At 35.8% G+C, this 22,512-nt stretch overlaps 1 protein-coding gene across 2 annotated transcripts; it reads right to left on the bottom strand.

The window, feature by feature from the left end:
* Positions 1-926: 926 nt before the first annotated feature.
* On the bottom strand, positions 927-5,181 carry LOC113271630 (putative protease Do-like 14). Of its 2 annotated transcripts, none has more exons than XM_026521521.1 (10): positions 5,010-5,181; positions 4,672-4,752; positions 4,306-4,574; positions 3,945-4,219; positions 3,789-3,849; positions 3,540-3,670; positions 2,422-2,545; positions 1,709-1,801; positions 1,454-1,572; positions 927-1,281 (listed from the first exon to the last, which is right to left on the bottom strand). In XM_026521521.1, exons 2-10 carry the CDS (start codon positions 4,706-4,708, stop codon positions 1,233-1,235), a joined length of 1,158 nt encoding a protein of 385 aa, XP_026377306.1. In that variant the 5' UTR covers positions 4,709-4,752; positions 5,010-5,181; the 3' UTR covers positions 927-1,232. The 2 variants fall into 2 exon arrangements, with proteins under 2 accessions (XP_026377306.1, XP_026377307.1); XM_026521522.1 differs by having other exon boundaries at positions 4,672-4,731.
* Positions 5,182-22,512: the final 17,331 nt, after the last annotated feature.

Here is a 22,512-nt window from a genome sequence, read left to right as displayed (position 1 = left end):
ACAAAGAATACATCACTCCTAAAGTATACTACCTCCATTCTAAAAAAATGTACTTTCATTTTTTTTCATTTTAGCATAAAAATATGTAAAATTAAAAAAGCAAAAATAACTCTTTTATAGGAACAGATGGAGCATTTTTAGCCAACCAATCTTCTGATGTTTCTAAACTCTTTTAAAACACAGGTCACTGACTTTAACAAGAGACCAAGTGACCAAAATCTCTTAATGGAGGTTTGCACTTCTAACTTTAAAATATAAAAGTCAGACTCTGCATTGGTTTACAAAGGAAACTGGGGGAAAGCCTGAGGTAAACTAGTTTCCCTAGTAGGTTGTGGAATAAATCTGGTGATAATTTGAGGAAGTCTTGAGGGGCAATATCAAGTACTCCATGTGGTTTTTGTTATCAAATTACATTTGGGTTAACTTTATCATAGTTGCTTCCATGGTTGATCAATTAAAGCAGTTGCCTCCGGTGATTAGGGTGGTCTTATACTCTATATCTTGTTATTTAATGGAAAATGTACAAAACAGCCTAGTATTAGAACCCGATTCACAAAAACATCATACTATAACAAACTATTAACAAAATGATCATACTTCCGTTAAAAAGTAGCTTTTACTATCATAATTTTTTGACGGTGGTGCTATTTGTAGGTGATGGTGGTGCCGCTTACATATCGTTACACCGCATTCAGGTTCGTTACACCGCATTCATCACCGTTTCCCCATCGGGGTTTAGCAGAGATTCATAAGCTTCCACCACCGCTTCATCACCACCACTTCAACCAATTAGTTAACTAGGAAGGGTATTTTGAAGGAGCGTATTTTCGGAAAAGATAACACTGTTTTATTCAAAAGTGTTAAATCGGATGGAAAAAGATCATTTTGTAAATGAATTATAAAAGCATGATCATTTTGTGACCGAATTACAAAAAGTATGACCATTAAGTAATTGGCCCATAGAAATATATATAATTTGATAGTAATGTTTATAAAGTTTACGGAAAACCATGGTATAGTTTAAGAAATAAATCATTTCTAAGTTTTACTATTTATTATCCGTAAGGATATAATTATAAGAAATACTTAAACATATTTCCCTTTCCTCCTTGCCTTAACAATTGTGCAAACTACAACTATATCATAGCGCTGCTTAACATACCTGATAACTACCACTACAGACTACCGAAATATTTTACAACGAGGGAAACAAGAGAAACAGTCTCATGATGTTAGACATCACCAGTCATTACCACCCATCGTCTCTTAGGAAGACACCAACTGCAAATTAAAAATATTAAAGTAGAAAATAATGAGTTAAATAACATAAAACCCCCAAAATTTACTAGATAATAGCAAATACCAATATACCAGAAAAATGGATAACACAAGGAAATTTACCATGACATGTACTTCGCTTACGGGGTTACCAAAATGAGTGAAATTAAATTACCTGTAAAACTGATCTGGGCTCAACTCCTCAACGACCACAGTCTTCTCCACCAACTTGAATTCTTTTAGCAACTCTATCTCTAGTGCCTCCCCAATCTTATCCAACATAATTACTTCAAACTAATGCAGCCAAAAATTTATGGATTTCATAAGATAATGCAATCATAAAGAAAAGAAAAAACTGAGATACTCAACTTAAAAGAACAATAAATAATACTTCAAGCTCGTATAAACCAACAATGTAAACATGACATACCTCAACAACACTCTGAATAATGTCTCCACCACAACGGAGAAGAACATCCCCCGCACGTATACCAGCATAATATGCAGGGGACAGTGGTACTACCTATAGATAATAAATGAAAGAATTATTATTTGTGGCGCACATATAGCTGCTACCAATACCATTCAATAGATACATACACGACTGCTTACAGTACAAACTAGATTTTTTGCTTCTCAATCAATTAACAACTCCGAACCATGATAGAATTGAAGAGGGAATTAAATGCCATATATCAAACAGACAAGAAGGAAAGTAATATTAGGAATTGATAATTCACAATTACACTTAGTTCATATGAAGTTATGTGCCTATTTTATTAAGCTACAAAAGAAAGTGTGCTATATAACCTTTGTTTTTCCAACTGCTACCATAATGAGCAAATCACACACACTTTTGAATATTTGATATACTCCAAAGATAATAAGCACTTGACCAAATAAATTTTCAATTTGATTAAAAACATTAGTGGTTATCAGCTTGACTTAAATTCATTTGAAATGACCAGAAAAGTAATAAACATAGACATCAAACTCCAGAAACAATGCATTCCGAAAGTAGAAAGCTTTGACATACAAAATTTTGGTACAACCTTCATAATGCAAAATATAATGCAAAATTTTAGTCACATTCTCTTGTATTAACTGAGTAGAAATCACACAAAAGGGTAAGAAGCATTGTACCTCTTTAACAAGAATTCCTGTAGATATGTCAGGAAATGCCCGGTTAATTTTGTCCATCATTTGCAAACTTGTTCCAGTAGAGAAATTAGCTCCTTTGATTCCAAAATTAGGCCGAACAAATTTCCTATATAATAAGAAATACATTAAATCATGATCACTACTATGGTAATTTTTACAATGAAATCTTCGTGATTGTTGCAAATTATCAAATGGTGCTCTAGCTGATGATAACCCTCAAAGCCCAAATCATGCAGTAATGTCCACAGAATTATAAGTATAAGGCCAAAAAACAATGCCCTTGGAGCTCAATAATTTGATAAAAAAATCCACCTTACACATTAACCTTTAACCCGAAATGCATAGCACTATTAAAGCAAGAAAAAGACATTGAATGAAGTATCTCAAGCACTTCACAACCAGCTAGGGGGAGAAATAACAATAGTTCGAAGACTTTGCAAGAGTAAAAGATGGAATTATGGTAAAACTAACAAATTTGTAGAGCAAAAAAGTAACTAAATTTGCGCTAAACTATGAAAGTGATGAATCAGGGCACAAAGTGATGCAGGAGCATTTTAGGATTTCTATATTAGTTAGCTTTGTTTCTTTGTTTTTATTTATCAGCTCCTATAGATGCGTTTTGGTCAGTCTAGATAGTTTTACGTTTCATTCCTACAGTTTCTTTGTAGTATAAATAGTAGTTATCGTGACCTTTAGAAGACAGACTTGATTATTGTTTTAGAAAATATTCGAAGGATTATCAATGAGTAATTTGGCTTTGTGCCATAGACTATATTTATCAACATCTGGTTGATTTCTATAGATCTATTTATCTATTTTCTGTTTTCTAGTAGTTTATGCCTGTGTGTTAGCCAGTCCGCATCAATTGGATTCAGAGCCGAAATCGATCCTATAAACTTCATTACAAAGTCAAAGAAATATGATGATGATCCTATAGAGAAAGATAAAGGTTGAAGTAGAGTATGTTGGGCAGCTCTTACAAAAGTATTTAAACAAGAGAGTTAAGGGGGGAAAGCAGATAAAGGATTACTGTCAGTCTTGTTTTTGTTATAATAAAACATTTGTGTTACAGGAAATAACATGCAAAACATTTAACTTACCCGTGTTTTTCGAAGTGTTCTATGCACTTCGAAACAATATTTATAGGCATAAATGGTGTGTATTCTTCAAGAAAGAAATTGATGCCAATTACCTCCCCATCACCATTAATGAGAGGTCCACCAGTACCACACTAACACAAGAGTAAAAACAATAATGTAAGCGAATCTCGTCTTTTTTATATTGGTTAGAGCGAAATTCTGAAAAAGAAAAGCAAAAGTAAAATACAAGAATAATAATAATTAAATTGCCTTTGAGATGTTGCAGGTCGTTTTGAGCATCAGTGGACAATCCAAATCGCAACATTTATTACTGAACAAAATATACAAAACAAAAGTAATTAATAAAAAAAAATCTTAATAAAGTAATAATTATGTGCAACAAAGAGAAAATGTAATGTTTTTTACCTGAATGTTCCAGGAGCAGACATCACTCTATATGGTTCCTGACAGAACCGACCAACAGATATCACCTCATCTCCATGGGAAAGATGAAAAGTGTCAGAGTGTCGACGAAGAAATCCCCCTCTTGCAGGGGCTTTATTGATCACTTTGACACCTTTCAGAATTGCAGGCAACAACGGTCGAATTGATTCAACTTTCAGAAGTGCAATGTTATAATGGATATCATAATGATACGCACGAACATCAAATGTCCTTCCATCGTGCAAATAAATTTGGGCCTAATATAACAACAAAATTATTCAAAAACAATATTTAACAATAGTTTAACAAGCTCATTACTCATAAGTAAGTTATGAACACTAACCACATACTCAACGCCATTTCTAGAATCACCAAACATACTTCCAGATGTTAATATAGTAGATACATATTTCATGTTAACTTGATCACATTTGATAACTGTGCCGCTACCAAAGAAATGAAATTTCTTATCAGCAGAAAGAGATGCCACGCTCACTACACTTTTAGATACTTTTACGGTTGATATTTTTATGTCACTAGATAAATCCGTATTCTGCTTGTGCATGCTATCAAACTTTTCGCCGAAAGTATTCACATATTGACACCAAGAACCTAAAAGGAACCACAAGAGAAATGAATCATAACCCTAAAATTTAGATATCCAAAACAGCTACTAATCCGAACTAAAAAAAAAAAAAAATCTACTAACCTTTGATCTTCTTTCTTTTAGAATTTGATTGCTCCATTATCTCTTTCCTTTTACTTTCACCTATATATAATATGCACAAATCTCCCAATAAGGAAGTATAATTTGGTTCAGTATGATAACCCCAAAACTCAATTAACAAAGTAAGTTTAGAGACCTAGAAATCAAAATTTACAAAAGAAAACAGTCTAATGCCTATCCTAATAATAACTGCAATCAACCCTTCAAAACTTAGCGAAAACTAAACTCAAAGGATTTAATTAGCAACTACACAGAAAACACCCCCTTCTCATGATTCCGTAAACACCCATAGAAAAAAGAGAGGAGAGAAAGATAAATACCTTAAGATATAAAGAATGATTGAGAGATAAATACCGAAAGAGAGAAACCAGAAGATCTGAAACTTGTATGAATTATTTTTCGGGAAAAATCTAAAACTTTAACTCGGGATTTCTCTCCGAAAAATAATACAAGAAACTAGGGCTAGATTTGGTGATTTTACTGATAAATTATCGTCAGGGGGAATATATATATATATATAATTTTTTTTTTGGTAATTATCGTTAGGGGAATATTAAAAAGGAAAAAAAATCAATTTGGTCCATTATTGGGCCGGACCAGCACAGTTTGGTCCTACGAAAAAACGGCATTCCGATCTGGCCTAACCAAAATATTTTGGGGTTTCTGGCGTGTTTGATTGAGGGGAGGTTACGAGATACCTGGGAATATGATTCTAGGAACATGATTACTTTAATCTTGCTTGGTTTAGTCGAAATTAGGATCAAAAATAAAATAATAGAATTCGTGCAGTTATTAACACTTCCCAAATGAGGGTATGGAATCATATTCCCAGTAATACGATTCCATGCCCATTAAACAAACACGCTATTCGATCTGGCCTAGCAAAAATATTTTTAGAGGCCTAAGAACATGCATCACAGTATTATATATGGATGACTGCATCCCATTAAAAAAAAGAACCATGTTTTAGGGCATACATATAAAGACAAAAACGGGTTATTAGATAGTAATCTTAAAAGTCCCTTATCCATATATTTTGCTTAATGCCAAAACTGTCCTTATTTATATTTTTTTATTATTTAAATTATTTAAATTATTTAAAACTTGAAATTTTAACTTTTTTTTCTTTTTTTTATTCACAACACACTAGGTTCAGCCGAACTTAAAGAACAATGAGAAGTTCGGCTGAAGATTTATTGGCCGAAGCAAGGTGTTATAAAAATATACCTATGTTCGACTGACAAGTTATCAGTCGAACCTCACTCTATAACTATCGAACTTAGGTTCGGCTAATTCGAGCAAAAAATAGGACAACTGAACTTAGTGTTGTTCTTCATAAAGCGAAGTTGCCTATCATTTTTGTGTTTAATTATCAGTCAAACTGTTCATCAGAACCTTCAGGATGAAAAAACAATGAGCAGTTCGGCTAATAATTCATATTAATTATCAGCCGAACTTAATTCTGCAACTACCAAAAATTTCCACTTTTTTAAATCTTAATCTATCAATCAAATTTGGAAAAAAAAAAGACATGGGTTTGTGAGAAATACCTCTGTCGTACATCAAAAACAAATTTGAATTTTAAAAATCAAAAAAATTTAAATGACAAAATAAATAATAAATTAGTAAATTAATAAATTAATTGAGGGTAACTAAGTAATTTACCTATCCTTGAATACCCATTATCATCGCACCCTAGTTAGGGTAATCATTTTGCATGCCCTCAAATTTTCTTGTATGCCCTGAAACATGGTTCTGAAAAGCAAAAAAATGGAGATTTCTTGATAGATCCTAGGCCTATATAGTTATTTCTACCAGCGTCCATCCATATTATAAGTTTACTCGGAGGTACAAAATACTTTAAAACAAGGAAAAGACGTAATAAGCCCCTGTGTCAAACGTGTGTAGAATACACGATCCAAAAAATCGCCTGTTACACTAACATTAATTAGGTCTTCTAAAACTATCAGAAACTGACAATCTAAAAAACAAATCAGAGAAAGAACAAAATCAGTTACCGTCGTCTCTGATTGATGAAGTGAAATTTTTTCAAAAGCTAACATCATATCTGCAAAAAGGCTACTAAATCATGAGAACCTAATCAAATCTTCACATATACTCAAAAATCAGTTCAATTAAACACAAATCACTTCAATAAAACCAACAATCAACTTCAATAAATCCAAAAATCACTTCAATAACCTTTGATTTTACCTCTACTGAACCAAAAATCAACTCAATTGAAAAAAAACGGTGGAAACAAAAAACAAAGTTTAAGAAATTCGAAAAACAAACATTAAAATCAACATCTAGCATCTCACAATAATCAGTAGCAGAAATCGAGAAATCTCCAAAAGCAGTGAGTAATAAACGTGTGTTCCTCTTTAGATCCAACACTTTATTCTAACTTTTGGTGTTATGTTATGTTTCAAAAGTGAAGATACCATATACTGTATTGATTTATTCAATTTTATGTGGTTTTTCATACATGCAAAGGCAGTTTCTAAAACTGCAGATTACCTAAACTCTATTGATTATGTTCCATTAAACTCTTGTGATTGTTCGACTTTAAAATTTCAAAGGCAGTTTCTAAACAGTACAGGATGGCTGCACTTTAGTGATTTAGTTTCTTTTACAATCCTATAGGTGCAGATAGACTATATTGTGGTATTTCTAGACAATAGGAACCGAATAAATGCTAGTTTTATTATGATGTGACACAGTAGACACCCAATAAAGTTTTGGTTTGTCATAGATAACCAATATGGTTGTTTTTGGTTTGTCATAGATTCAACATTGTTTTTTAACGGAAATGAAGAATGACTATACTTTAGTGATCCAGTTCATTTTACAGTTTTAGAGGTACAGATAACCTATATTGTAGGGATGTGTAGTCAATCAGTAGAGAAATCTCTGCTTCTATTATTATGTGACACTTGTTAGAGCATTGATCGATCGAAATATCAAGCGTTTCTATCTCAAGCTTGTTTGTCAAATTTAGTTGTCAAAACTATATGTCTTGATTTCTAGTCTACTTATAGCTAAGTCTCGGACTAGGATAGTTAAGTGTAGTTGAGCTCCAGACTCCATGGCGATCATCTTACGAAGACGAAGAACTACTCAAGGAACCTGTGGAACTTCATCCGACTAAAAGGTATGTGGAGACTTGAACTTGTCTATCACTCAAAAGTCTATCTACTCTATCTTCTAATCTTGAGACAAAAGTCGTATAAGTATGATATATTTCATACATACACATTTGCTATTTCGAGCCGAGTTTACAAACCTATCTTTTTCTCGAAATATGTGTTGGCAAGCTTTCGCTTTAACCATTTTTTATCTTTACCCGTGACGAAAGTCATGATGAAGTTTCAATCTTGAAAATGGCTTTGATGACGATAGTTGTGAATAACGACTGTTATAACATTATAGAAGAATGTTTCAATGACTTAAATGTAGAGTTGAGATTACCATCTATGGATATAAGCATATATATTGTGTTCTCTAATTAATGTATAAATCCATGTGACGTAAACCAAGTGTGTGCATACGGTATTGGTAAAGGAGACAGGCTGAGTACGCGTACCCATACGCATATTGGCGGAACATTTCCTCCCGGGCTGAGTTTGGAGTTTACGAACTCATAAACCAGACACCTTAGGTACGCGTACCCGTACGTGTATTCGCGGAACTTTTCTACCCGAAAAATTATGCTGAGTTTGGAAACTCAAATCCGGTAGCTAAGGTACGCGTACCCAAGCTGGTTATTTCTCAAATCGGTAGTTGATGAACTTAACAAAATAAAGTATAAGGAATGGAATCTTTGTAAACCGTGGGTATATTGTTCATGAATTGATTCAAATGAATCAAACCGATTTTGTTTCAATTGTGTCTATGCATAAAGACCTAAGCAATTGAAAAACTCTTCAACTAGTTCTTTTGAAGTCATCTGAACTAGTTATGAGAAAGATGAATACGGTTAATATGGAAGTGCTCATATGGCTAACCATTGGACCAACTAAGTGTACACGTTTAGGTACGCATAAATAAAATACATTTCATTTGTGTGTAACAAGCTAAGTTTCGATTTAATGGTTGAAAGATATTAGCTTGTATCTAATCAGGTTCTCATCTAACGGTGAATATTGAATGCTTTGTTACTAAGCTAACATTGATTGCAAACCCTGATTTGAAAACTATACAAAGGAGAACTCTAGAAACTGGAAAAACTAATCCCCACACCTCATGTGTGATCCTAGTTGGTTTAGCTAAAGTCGATTCTCCTTTAACCTTAGGTTTCTTCTCGAGACCCTATAGGTTAACGACTTAAAAACTTCATTGGGATTGTGAAGCTAGACGAAACTACTTCTCTTGTAGTTGAGCGATCTAATCTTGCCATTTTCTATCGTACGAGTTCAATTAAAAAATTGACTTGAAATTATATCTCCGTTAGGGCAAGATAAAAAAAAATCACAAACATCTTCGTCTCATCGTTTTGATTCCGCAATATCTTGTTTCGCTACCATACAATTAAGATTATTGTGAGGTAATTGATAATTCTAGGTTGTTCTTCGGGAATATAAGTCCGGGTTATCGATTGGTTCCTGCTCACCTTGATTTATATCGAAAGACGGAACAAACTCTTAGGTTTATCTGTGGGAGACAGATTTACCTATCATAGACTTTTATGTGGGATACAGATTTGTTTATTGAAGTCTTCGACTTTGGGTCGTAACAAATCTTGGTTATGGTTGAGATCAGCTAAGGGAATCAAGTGCGTAGTATCCTGCTGGGATCAGATACGTAAGGAGCTCAACTATACCTTGAATCAGTGTGAGATTGATTAGGGTTCAACTACAGTCCAGACCGAAGTTAGTTTATAGTAGGCTACTATCTGTAGCGTCTTAATACAGTGTGGTGTTCAATATGAAAAGTCACACCAATAGAAAAGTCAGGCCTCATGTGAATAGTTTTACCAGGAACACAAACAAGTCATGAGCGGTTATACTAATCACACATATTGGTCGTTCATAAGATATGCAATGAAGAACAACCCCAATAACGTCCGGAGATTTCCTTTTCGGTTCACAAACAAAGTTCATGAACTTACTTCCTTAAAACACATGTAAGAACATTGTTTCCTAGGATGAAATCCTCACCTCATACCCATACATAATCACAATAGCATTCATACGATTATGTTGATGTCTTATTGTTGATGGTGGTTTTTAGCTTAGGGTTAAAATCGTAAATCTGCACATCTGACATGACGTCACTATGACCATTAGCACATTTATTGAATCGATCAGCATGCCTACGTAAGAATTACCAGGGTACCTTTTTTTATGTGTCATGTTCCACGGAAGAACCCTTGACATTGACTGACATCATCTATGTCAAACCCTAATTCTCATGCTACCGCGCCAAGGCATGCCAACCATGCCAGCCACATCTCCGCGCCAAGGCATGCCAATCATGCCAGCCGCACCAATGTGCCAATGACAAACCATGCCAGCCACATATCCGCAGGCATGCCAACCATGTTAGTCGCACCACTGTGCCAATGGAAAACCATGCCAGCCACATCTTCGCGCCAAGGCATGCCAACCATGCCAGCCGCACCACTTTGCCAATCGAAAACCATGCCAGCAACATCTCCGCGCCAAGGCATGCCAACCATGCCAGCCGCACCACTGTGTCAATGGCAAACCATGCCAGCCACATCTCCGTGCCAAGGCATGCAAACCATGCCAGCCGCACCACTGTGCCAATGGCAAACCATGCCAGCCACATCTACGCGCCAAGGCATGCCAACCATGCCAGCCGCACCACTGTGCCAATGGCAAACCGTGCCAACCACATCTCCGCGCCAAGGCATGCCAACCATGCTAGCCGCACCATGCGCCAATGGCATGCCAAACCCTTGGCCCCACCATGCCAAGCCGTCCGTGCCAAACCCTTGGCCCCACTGTGCCAAGTCGTCCGCACCATTTTCCTTGTCCCCATCATGCCAAGCCAACCGCACCTTGCCTTGCTCCACCATGCCAATTCGTTCATGCCAAACCCTTGGCCCCACTATGCCAAGCCATCCGCGCCATTTTCCTTGGCCCCACCATGCCGGCCTTCCCTATGCGGCTACCAAAACGAAGGCGTGCGACGATCAACAACCACCCTTCAATCCTAGATGCAAATCCTATCCATCCAAGGTCTCCAAACAATGCATGGTAATCTTTGGAACAAAACCTTAGTTTTGGCCACGCCAAGGCATGCCATGCCACATGTGCCAATGGCATGCCAACCACCTTGCCACGCCATACCATGCCGGCCTTCCCTACGCGGCTACCAAAACGAGGACGTGCGACGATCAACGACCACCTTTCCATCTTAGATGCAAGTCATAGCCGTCCAAGGTCGCCAAACAACGCATGGTAACCTTTGGCCCAAAACCCTAGTTTTCGCCACGCCAAACCGTTCCAAGGCATGCCATGCCACATGTGCCAATGGCATGCCAACCACCTTGTCGCGCCATACCATGCTGGCCTTCCCCATGCGGCTACCAAAACGAAGGCGTGCGACGATCAACAACCACCCTTCCATCCTAGATGCAAATCCTAGCCGTCCAAGGTCGCTAAGCAACGCATGGTAACCTTTGGTCCAAAACCCTAGTTTTGGCCACGCCAAGGCATGCCATGCCACATGTGCCAATGGCATTCTAACTACCTTGCCGCGTCATACCATGTCGACCTTCCCCATGCGGCTACCAAAACGAAGGCATGTGACGATCAATGGCCACCCTTCCATCCTAGATGCAAATCCTAGCCGTCCAAGGTCGCCAAACAACGCATGGTAAACTTTGGCCCAAAACCCTAGTTTTGGCCATGCCAAACCGCGCCAAGGCATGCCATGCCACATGTGCCAATGGCATGCCAACCACCTTGTCGCGCCATACCATGCTGACCTTCCCTATGCGGCTACCAAAACGAAGGCCTGCAATAATCAACGACCACTTTTTCATCTAAGATGCAGATCTTAGCCGTCCAAGGTTACCAGCTAACGCATGGCAACCTTTGGCCCTAGTTTGGTCGCGCCTAAACAAAGCCAAATCCCTAACTTTTGGCCGCGCCAAAACTGGGCCATATTAAAGCCATACTGATCATACTTTCATGTCACTGGATACCAAACGAAAGGTTGCAATAATCAACGACTACCTTCCTCTTAAGATGCAAAATCTCGACCGTTGAAGGTCACCACCGAGCCGGCAAGTCTCCCAAGCTCAACTTACCAGACAACAACAACATGCTACATGTTTTCCACGAAAACACTCAAGACATCAACACATGTCACAAACTGGGGGATGCTCATTGGGTATTGGTTTGGCGGTTAGCGTGCGGCGTACACTACGCTCATTATAAGAAAGTGTCATAAGGATGGGGCGGTTAGTAAATACAGGGAGTAATGGTGAAACTCTCTTTTATGGAACATCAATTTCAAGCGTTACCGGTTACCACCTCCTCCAATTTACTCACCTGTTTTCCATTTCTTAATGAGACCAGAGTATGTTTCACTTCGACTTGTATAAATAGGCATTACCTATTTCCACCGAACAACAGGTTCTGGTCAGGAGCATACAACACTCAGAAAACGTTTGCTAGCTTTACCATCTGTTAGCTTACCACTTTCTGATACAAGTCACAAAACAACTACTCTTCCAGAATCAACTATTCTGGTCTCAACATTCTCTTCGCTTCCCTCCTCAAAACCAACCCTTCTCCTCCACTTTGTGACCGAAGTAAGTATGGAACAACCATTTATTGGTTTAGGCTGGACTTGTACAGATTGATCTCTCGAATCTAAAGTACTCCCTTGCGGTACATTGCTTAGGGTTTAGACTCGTTTCTCACTCACAACACACGAAATTACCGAAATCAGCAAAAACTGTTTTCACCCTCAAACAATTATCTATAAAGTTTAATGATTAAACAATAAACCTCGTATTGTATTCCTTAATACTATGTCTATCTAGAGTGTTCATGCTTCGCAATTTTGTTTTCAATATGCACGACTTGAAAGATACGTTAGGAAATGAAACAGTTCAAGTCAAATATCACTAACCTCAAGTGAAAGGATGATGTTGTGGTTGTAGCTCCGTACTTCTTCACTTCTTCAAGTCTATGCAATACTTGTAATGTCTCATATTCTCATACTTTCAAGCTAACCTATATGAAGTTGACTCTAGTACATTTAATCAAGTGACTCTTAAATGAGTTTTAGTTCACTAAAATATGACAACCAAACTTGACATACCAACGCTTGGTGGGTTCAACCAATCTATGCTCTAACATAGTTAACCGATGTTAGACATATGATTACTCTCGTATCAACCTTATTCATCTTAACCATAACTAGTTCAAATGAATCAAATGAAACTAGTTAAAGAGTTGTTCAATTGCTATATTCTCATAGAATTATACAAGAACACAATTGAAGCAAAATCGGTTTGATTCACTCGAATCAGTACATGAACATTATATCCACGGTTTGCAAAGATTGCGTTCCTTAATATATATGTTTAGGTTCACGTACAACCGATTTTAGAAAGTAGCACACTTAAGTATGCGTACGGGTATGCATACTTAAGTAACCGGATTTGAGTTTGGTTTGGTTTTCAAACTCAGCAGAAATTCACGGACATGAACTTTCCGCCAATATACGTACGGGTACGCGTACATAGGTAACCAGATTTGAGTTTGGTTTGGTTTCAAACTCAGCAGAAATTCACGGACGTGAACTTCCGCCAGTAGCGAACGGGTTCGCATACTTACCCAGTCTCCTACAACCATTTTGTATACACACAAGTATGTACACTTTTGGTTCCCGATTTTGGACTTATACACTAATGTGCGAACACAGTATGCTTGTATCCAAAGATGGTTACTAGATTCTAAAATCTTTATTTCAATCATTGAAATATTCTTCTATAATGATAATAGCCGTTTCACACGCTATTAGCATCAAAGCAGTTTTCAAGATATTGAAATAATAATTATCAAAACATTCCAAGCCTACATCAAATGATTGTATCACACAAACCATGTAAGATGTTACTCGGAAATTTTCTCATGATATAAGATGAACTTGGTCGAAGCGAAAGCTTACCAACACATATTTCGAGAAATATGTAAGCGGGATATACTCAGCTCGAAATCTCAAATGTGTATAGAGAAAACTATATCGTAACACGAATTATGTCTCAATATAGGAGATAGTAAAAATAGAGTTTCCAAGTGATAGATGAGTTCAAGTCTCCGTATACCTTTTGTCGAAGAAGTTCCACAAGCTCCCCTTAGTAGTTCTTCGTATTCAAATGATGAACGCCGTGAAAACTAAGCTCAATTACACTATCTATGTCTTAGTCCTAGACATCTATAAATAGGATAGAAATCAAGACTTATAGTTTTGATCACTAACATTGACAAACATGCTTGAGATAACAACGCATGCGAGTTCGACCGAGCAATGCTCTAACAATCTCCACCTTTGTCAATTTTAGTGACAAAACTAGCAATACATAGGGATTACAAAATAAATAAAAATTGTAGCTTCTCATCCACGTGCTTGATCTCCTTGGCATCTTCAACATGGCTCGAAATCTTCGTCACTTCCAAGTACTCCATGATCCTAAAGGTTGTAAGTTCATCATCATAGTTGTTGAAGATCCGTAGCGATAATAATGAGAAAACAGAATGCTCTCAATCATTGTTATACAGTGTCATAGTATTATTACACAACATCAAAGTTCAATTATATCACAACATTGACAACAATACTATGGTGATATGTATCACTCCCCCTTAGTCAATACTTCATCTCAACATGAAAACCACTCCCCTTACATAATAATCCGTAAACCATGTGTATTTGTAGTATGAAACTACACATTAATTCTCCCCTTTTCTCAATATAAATTGGCAAAGGTACGAAAATTAGTGGGATCCTTATGAAATTTTCACAGAGATACTTCATGACCAAACGAGAATACCGTACCAACTTAATTAGATGCCATCATAAATCTGAAGCTAAATGCATTCATCAAGTATTTAATAAAGATACAAGATAACCCCTACAATATTCCACAGCCGCACTCCCCACAAAGATTTGACAATTAAGCACAAGTTCAAAAGAACTCTCCCCCATAAAATGTTATTCCCGAAAGAACAACAAAGGCGACCTTGCTTTTACAAGAAAAGAAGGATTTCTTTTGGATATAACCAAATCACATAAAAACATGAATTTGTATCCAAGAAATTCAATTGATATAACCACAAGAGAACCTATGGTTAGTTCAATCGAAATGCACAACTAAATTAACCACAAGAAAGTGATCAAATTAATTGGTCATGCTCGTCATAAGAGAACTTACAGAGATATAACTAAATTAATCATAAGAAAATGATCAACTCAATCGGTTATGCTCAAACATAAGAAACCTTACGGAGCAACACAGTATATGCACAAAAATTATGGATCGGAGATCGACGAATACAACGGAATAAACAAGGATTCATCTTATTTTCCATCACTATTTGCACAATGACATACAATAGACTTGATCCGTGTAAACAAAAGTTTTATCCTTTCTTCCATCAAATAATGACATAAAAGGCTTTAACTTTCGTAATGTCAAAAGTTCATTCTATCTTTTATCAATACATTCATACCGACATAATAGAGATAACTTTTGAACAAGTATGGGACAGTCACAGGTTCACGGACGTAAACAACATATCCCATAACAATTTGCAATATATAAAATCATAAATATTAAAATTGCAAAAATCATCTTCCAAAAAACTTGGAATTTAAATAAATAAATCTAAACACATGAAGATGAAAATAGTTGGACATAGCTATGTGTACTCACAATAATGGATATTCCAAACCCTAATTATTCTTCTAAAAACACAAGAAATAAATTCTCAAAAGAATATTTGCTAGACATTGAGACCTCTGAAGAATTATTTATCGTCCCCGAACTCCTTGTCGTCAACAACCATAGGTACATAGGGTTCATGGAGAAAGGAGTTAATTCCAACAAACCTTATAGGTTGATGATGTCGAACCATGGCCTTCTGAATTTCGACAGTTCTCATAACAAAAGTCTTTATTTTCTTAATCTCCTTCCTTGTTTCCTTCAACTCTTCAAGAAAATCATAAAACTTTGGAGAATTTGAAGGAACAACTCTTGGCTTCCTCACATTCCTTCTTTTTCTTTTCAACGTTGGAGGCAGCAGAGATTTTTCTTTTTCCTTCATGATTGATGGATTAAAAATCATATTAACATCTTTTCCATCATAACACATGATGATTTGAGTCTCCATACGTGCATGGGTTTGTGAGAGGAAATCACAATTTAAACTCAACATGCAGTCTTAAGGTGAAAAGAGTTTCAGGGAAGAAAAAAAGAATGTAGGGTCACGGACCTTGAACAATACAGGTTTACGCACGCAAAATTCACAACCCTAAGAGAGTAGAATTGTCGAGAATAACCCTCTTTTGATAAATAGGGAAGTCCCTTACAATATGAAAGAATTCCAAAATCACAAAATGCCAAATGTAAGAAGAAAAAAATCTTAAAGCCTGGGGTGTACACAGTCTTGTCTTTTTACATGAGACAAGATGCACTAAAATAACACAATTAAGTTGTGATGTGGCGAACAACAATTTGTCAACCAATAAGCCTAGCGATTTCCCTTTCGATTCATAAAACAAGTTATGAATGTACTTCCTTTAAACAAATGTAAAACATTGTTTCCTATGATGAAATCTTCACCATTACCCGTTCACATAATCATAACAACATTCATAAGATTATGTCGACGTCATATCTACGAAGTTCAAAAGATAAGTGTTATACTTCGTAGTATAATTCCCTAATATTATGATCATGTGATCATGTCTCACTTCTAGAGTAATATATCCAATACACAATTTCACAGTTATGTTTTCAATATAGAATGACTTGAAAGATACGTTAGGAATGAAACAGTTCAAGTCAATATTACTAACCTCGAGAGGAAGGATGTTGTCGTCGTTGTAGCTCGTTACTTCGTCACATTCTTCAGGTCTTCAAGTAATACTTTTATATCTCAATATTCCTAGACTTTATAGTCTAACCGAAACGAAGTTGTCTCTAGTACATAATCAAGTGACTCTTAGATGAGTTTTGACTCACTAAAATATGATAACCAAACTTGACATACCAACGCTTGGTGGGTTTAACCAAGCGATGCTAACAAATATCAAGATGAAATTATAGAAAATATTCCTGTCAAAATTCTCTTCTGAGGATAACTCTTACTTAAATCTTCCCGTCACTGCTGAGGAAATTAAGAACTCTGTTTTCCAAATGGGTGGAAAAAAAGCTACTGGTCCCGATGGCTTCACAGGTCTGTTTTATCAAAAACTCTAGGATATTGTTGGGGAGGCTGTTATAGACATGACCCAAACTTGTTTTAGAACTGGTCACCTAGCAAAAAATTTCAATACTACCAACATTGCCATAATTCCTAAGGCCCCTCTGGCTGAACTAGTTTCTCAGTACAGACCCAAAGGCTTATGTAATTTTATTTACAAAATTTTATCCAAAACCCTATCCAATAGACTTAAACCCCTTATGGATAATACTATCTCTCAAATCAAAGAGCCTTTGTTCCTAAAAGAAGAATCTCTAATAACACCCTTCTAGCCGATGAGGCTATCTACGCTGTTAACCATAAAAAAAAAAGGACTGCTGCTATTAAACTAGATATGTATAAAGATTATGATAAATTGGAGTGGTCTTTTCTTGTCAAAGTTTTACAGAAAATGGGTTTATCTGAACATTTGATTAATCTTATTCATCAATGTGTTTTTATTGTCTCTTACTCTATGTCATTGAATAGCAGTCCTACTGGTCTTATAAAACCAGAAAGAGGCCTTAGACAAGGAGATCCTTTATCTCCCTATCTTTACATTATCTGCGCTGAAGCCTTATACGCTTACAGTATATTGATGACCTGACCAGTAAAGTCTTAGTAGAAGGGATTAGAGTTTGTAAGAATGCCCCTTGTATGAAATATCTCTCTTATTTGCTGATGATTCGCTCTTGTTTTCTAAAGCTACTGAAAAAAAAATTAGAACTATCAAAGACTATCTTCAAAAGTATTGCTTAGCTTCTGGCCAGGAAATAAACTTTGATAAATTTGGTATTTTATTTAGTAAAAAGTTACCTACCCCTCTTATGAATCATTTATCTAATATTCTGGATATCCATAATAGAGATCTAGGAGAAGAATACCTTGGTTACCCTATAGCTTTCCAGACCTCTAAAATTTAGACCCATATGGGTATTCTTCAAGTTGTGGATGCTAGAATTACTTCTTGGCTCCATAGAATTTTATCCCAAGATGCTATAACTACTTTGGTTAAACATGTTGGTCAGGATATTCCTTTATACCAAATGGGTGTCTTTATTATCCCTAAGCACCTTTGTAGAAAAATGGATTCCCACCTCTGTCAATTCTGGTGGGGAGAGACTTGTTTTTATCTTTTGGGATGGGATGCACTGTGCTCCCCTAAATCTGAAGGTGGCCTTGTTTTTAGGAAAGCTGAACTTAATGACTTAGTTATGCTAGCCAGAAATGCTTGGAAAATTATTGAGTATCCTGACTGCCTCTTGGATACTGTGCTAAAATCTAGATATTTTCCTAGGACTGATTTCTTTAATGATGCCTGCCCTAGTGACTGATCTTGGACTTGGAGATACTTGCACACCATTAAAAATATAATTAAGGCGATTATTTCCTGGATTGTAGGAGATGGGAAATTTATTGATCCTTGGTGTGATAAATGGATCCCTACTTTGGGATCAGCTACCCGTAATCCTCTAGTTCCTCCTGACCCTTGTGTTAAAGTCTCTTATTTTATGGATGATACTACTAGCTCTTGGGATTTAATAAGTTAAACACTCGTATTGATGATGTTTCCATTCAGAAGATCATTATTATTCCCTTAAGACAGTTGTGCTCTCCTGATAGGAAGGCTTGGGAGCTTTCAAAAAATGGTAGATTTTCCTCTAAATCTACTTACTTGGGACTCAGATGGTTTGGTCCCTCCCGTTGTAATAACTTTGGAAGTGTATTTGAAAAATTAATGTTACCCACCATAATCAAATTTTTACTTGGAAAGCTGCTAGAAATGTGTTGCCTGCTAAAACTATTTTACAAACTCACATACATATGCGTTATGTCACTTGTAATAGATATCTGATCCTTGTGAGACCATTATGCATGCTCTTGTTCTCTGTCCCTTTGCTAGCCATGTTTGGAGTCAGGCTTCTTTCTGTGCCAATACTTCAACTTTCTCTTCTAGTTCTATGATTGATTGGTTGAATTTCTGGTTGATTGACCCTATTACTAGAATTCTTATTGATATACATTGCATGTTTGTTGCTGTCCTGTGGTCTTTATGGACTAGTAGGAACAATTTAGTCTTTAGAAATATTCAAGAGAATCATGTTGTTTCCATTCATAGGGCTAAGGTTATGCTCCTCACTGTGATATCTTGAGTTCAGAACCTTCCTTGCCTTACCATTTCCTATAGTGAACACTGGATTCCCCCAACTTTTGGATGAATTAAATGTAACACTGATGGAGCTTATGATGACATTACTAAGGATAACGGTGCAGGCTATGTGATGAGGGATTTCTCCAGTAAGGTTTTTTTTTGTGCTTTTATTGTCTTTGATGTGGAATCTGCTGAAGAGGTTGAAGCTAGAGCTATCTGGGTTATTTTGAAGAAAGCTGTGGAATTAAAGCTTACTCATATCATTGTAGAAAGTGACGCTCAATACCTGGTTTCCCAATTTTGTGCTAGAAGATTTGGTGGAACTCCCAGAACTGATGCAATCTTTAAAGACATTCAACTTTTTGCTTTCTCTTTTATTGACTGTATGTTTTGTTTTCAACCTAAAACTTGTAATTCTGTTGCTCATGAACTAGCTAAGTGGGCCAAAAACAACAAGTCGTCCATGTACTGGTCTGCCCCTCCTATTTGGCTTAGGCCTTTTGTTGAGGAGAAACATTAGCCTTTTTGAAGGTCGTCGCGTATATAAAAAAAAAGAACAATATAATGTATATGCATTGTTAATTATATATAAACAATGAAGAAAATATGACTGAACTTGTGTTGAAGAGTATAGATAATATGCACTATCAGATCATAAACAAAAAAAATCAAACAAACAACAAGGAAACTTATTAACATGAATGTACTTCTATAAAAAATAGTATATTATATATGCATTGTTACATCATATACAAGAAAGAAAAAATTACACCAATGAAAACTGATATTTTACAGTATAGCTTAAATGCACTATCATATAATAGACAAATATGAATGAAAACAACAGAAACAAACTTGAAAATATATATTAATCTCGTCAACTAAATAAAAATCGATATCAAATGCAATCAAAAACTAAAACCTCCAAAACAAAACAATAAATCAAAATTAACTAATTTTGTACACAATTACCTACATGATTCAAAAGATATACAAACAAGAAAATCCTAAAACAAAAACTATTTAAGAAAAATATATTATGTGGATCATATGATTTATTCAAAACAGAAAGTAAACAATTAAATTAATGTTGCTACAATGATTGTGATGAGATCGATGTATATGTATCAGTACCATCATCTCATAACCAAACCTAAAACCACCAAAATGTATCTAGCTAACATAATCAAATCTAGTCACAAAATGAACATATAATGTGACTATTTTTTCTAGATCTAAACTCTTCTCATGAAAATGAAGTAATTATCAAGCATGGAGATCAAAAACAAAAAGATCTACTTTAATTCCTCTTTCGCAACCTTAACAATTCAAAATAGGAAAATCTGAGTTTACCGATGGATTTAGCAGCGATATTTATTTGATTTCGGACGAAAAATTAAATCCAAAGATTGGAACAAACTCGGAAACGAAGAAAGATGGAGAGCCAAACTTTTCATCGTAGATCGCTTGAGCACAGAGCTCTTGATTCAAAAATATAAAAATGAAAAATGAATAAAAATTAGTTTTCGCTTTTTTATAGTAGGTGGGGATCCTTGAACAAAATTTTTGGTATGAAACCTTAATTCTATAAAGAAAAAGACCTCCGGTCAAACAAAATCTAATGGAAGGACCAGCCGTTAAACAAACCACTAAATTAGTACCTAATGGTAATTCCTAATTTATTTTATCAAAATTTCTCCTGAACAAATAATAAATACTACAGCAAAACCTCATATTTATATGTATTTAGAGATATATGTAGATGTATCCCTATTGAAATACCCGATAAACAAATGTAACCCCGTTTTTTGACATTTGCAAATCTACTCCTGTCGTCAACTTTTTCATCCATATTGGTTAAGTCCCATTATATTTTACTTATTTACCTCTTACTCATTGCCTTGTTAACCTTCTACATTATTTTTCAGGTTCGTCGCGCTCGGTTCAAGATCATTTCACCATTTTCTGGTTCGTTACATGATTCCCCAAAAGGGTTCATCATTCCCAACTTCAGGGTTGAGGGATTTTAGTTCACGGTTCGTCATTCACAAGTTCGGCTGTACCATTTTTTTTTCTTTTCAAATGTACCCCCGTATTTTTGAACTTTACAAATGTACTCATGTCTTAACTTGATCTCACTGTTGTTGTTTTTTTTGAAAAAAAAAAACGCTTTCCATCCAGTTAAGTGCAAACCGACAATTATCTCACCTATTAAAAAGTCATATTTACCCATTGTTGATGGGAGATAACGATTACTGGTTTTTGAGGAAAAGTGGTGAGACGAGGGTCAGTTCCTCAAATGATCAAATTACTTTAACATTTTGCAAATAGATGCACTGCACAGGAGTGCTTTGAGTTCGAGATATCAATTTGTAGGACTCTGGCCTAAACTAAGAAAATGGTTGTTAGTCAATTCGGTCACAAAGAGGGATGAGGGTTGATCTGTAGGAGGGAAGCTGAGAAGTGTGTGAGATCAATGATGATCAAAGGATTGTAAATGTGTTGTAGGTTTCTGCAAATTGATGAACTATGAATTGTTCGGATGAGAATCCTTGTGTTAATTTTCGTATATCTGAGCTTGTTCCAATCATGTATTTAGAGACTTATTTATATTACAAGAATGTAGACACATTGATCTCCAGTAAATGTGACGGTTTCTCAAGTGAAAGAGTGGAAAAGTGGGAAATTGTGGTTAAACTAGTTCTACATTGTGCAAATACTTGGTTGATTTTCCACCAACTACTTTGCTAACTTCCTCAACTGCTTGCACGAATTACTCACATTTCACATCGTGGGTGTACACACGTGCCATAGGCAGCCAGACCAAAACCTTATAAATATCCCCTTATGTGACATGATTGATGTCTCATGATTGTGGAGTCTGCAAGGCAGACGTGTATTTAACTAATCAGTTGTTGACTTGCTTAGATGATGAGTCTTAGTATTGTTGAGTCGAGCATAATTACGAATGCTCTATGATTCATGGATTGAGCATGTCTGTTGAGACAGATGCATATTTTTCGAATGAACATTTGATAATTGAATCGAGGGATGAATATTAATAGTTGAATCAATATTGTTAGTCTTAGCAAATATTGCTCATCTGAGTAAATGTTACTCGTTTGAATAATTAAATATTGATAGTTGAATCAATATTTCTAATCTGCGCAAATATTGCTCGTTTGAGCAAATATTGCTCGATTAATGAATTATTGGCAG

The sequence above is a fragment of the Papaver somniferum genome, chromosome 4, assembly GCF_003573695.1.
Source record: "Papaver somniferum cultivar HN1 chromosome 4, ASM357369v1, whole genome shotgun sequence".
In the NCBI taxonomy this organism is placed as follows: Eukaryota; Viridiplantae; Streptophyta; class Magnoliopsida; order Ranunculales; family Papaveraceae; genus Papaver; species Papaver somniferum.
The sequence above is the reverse complement of the archived record's forward strand: the minus strand, read 5'-3'. Positions and strand labels throughout refer to the sequence as shown.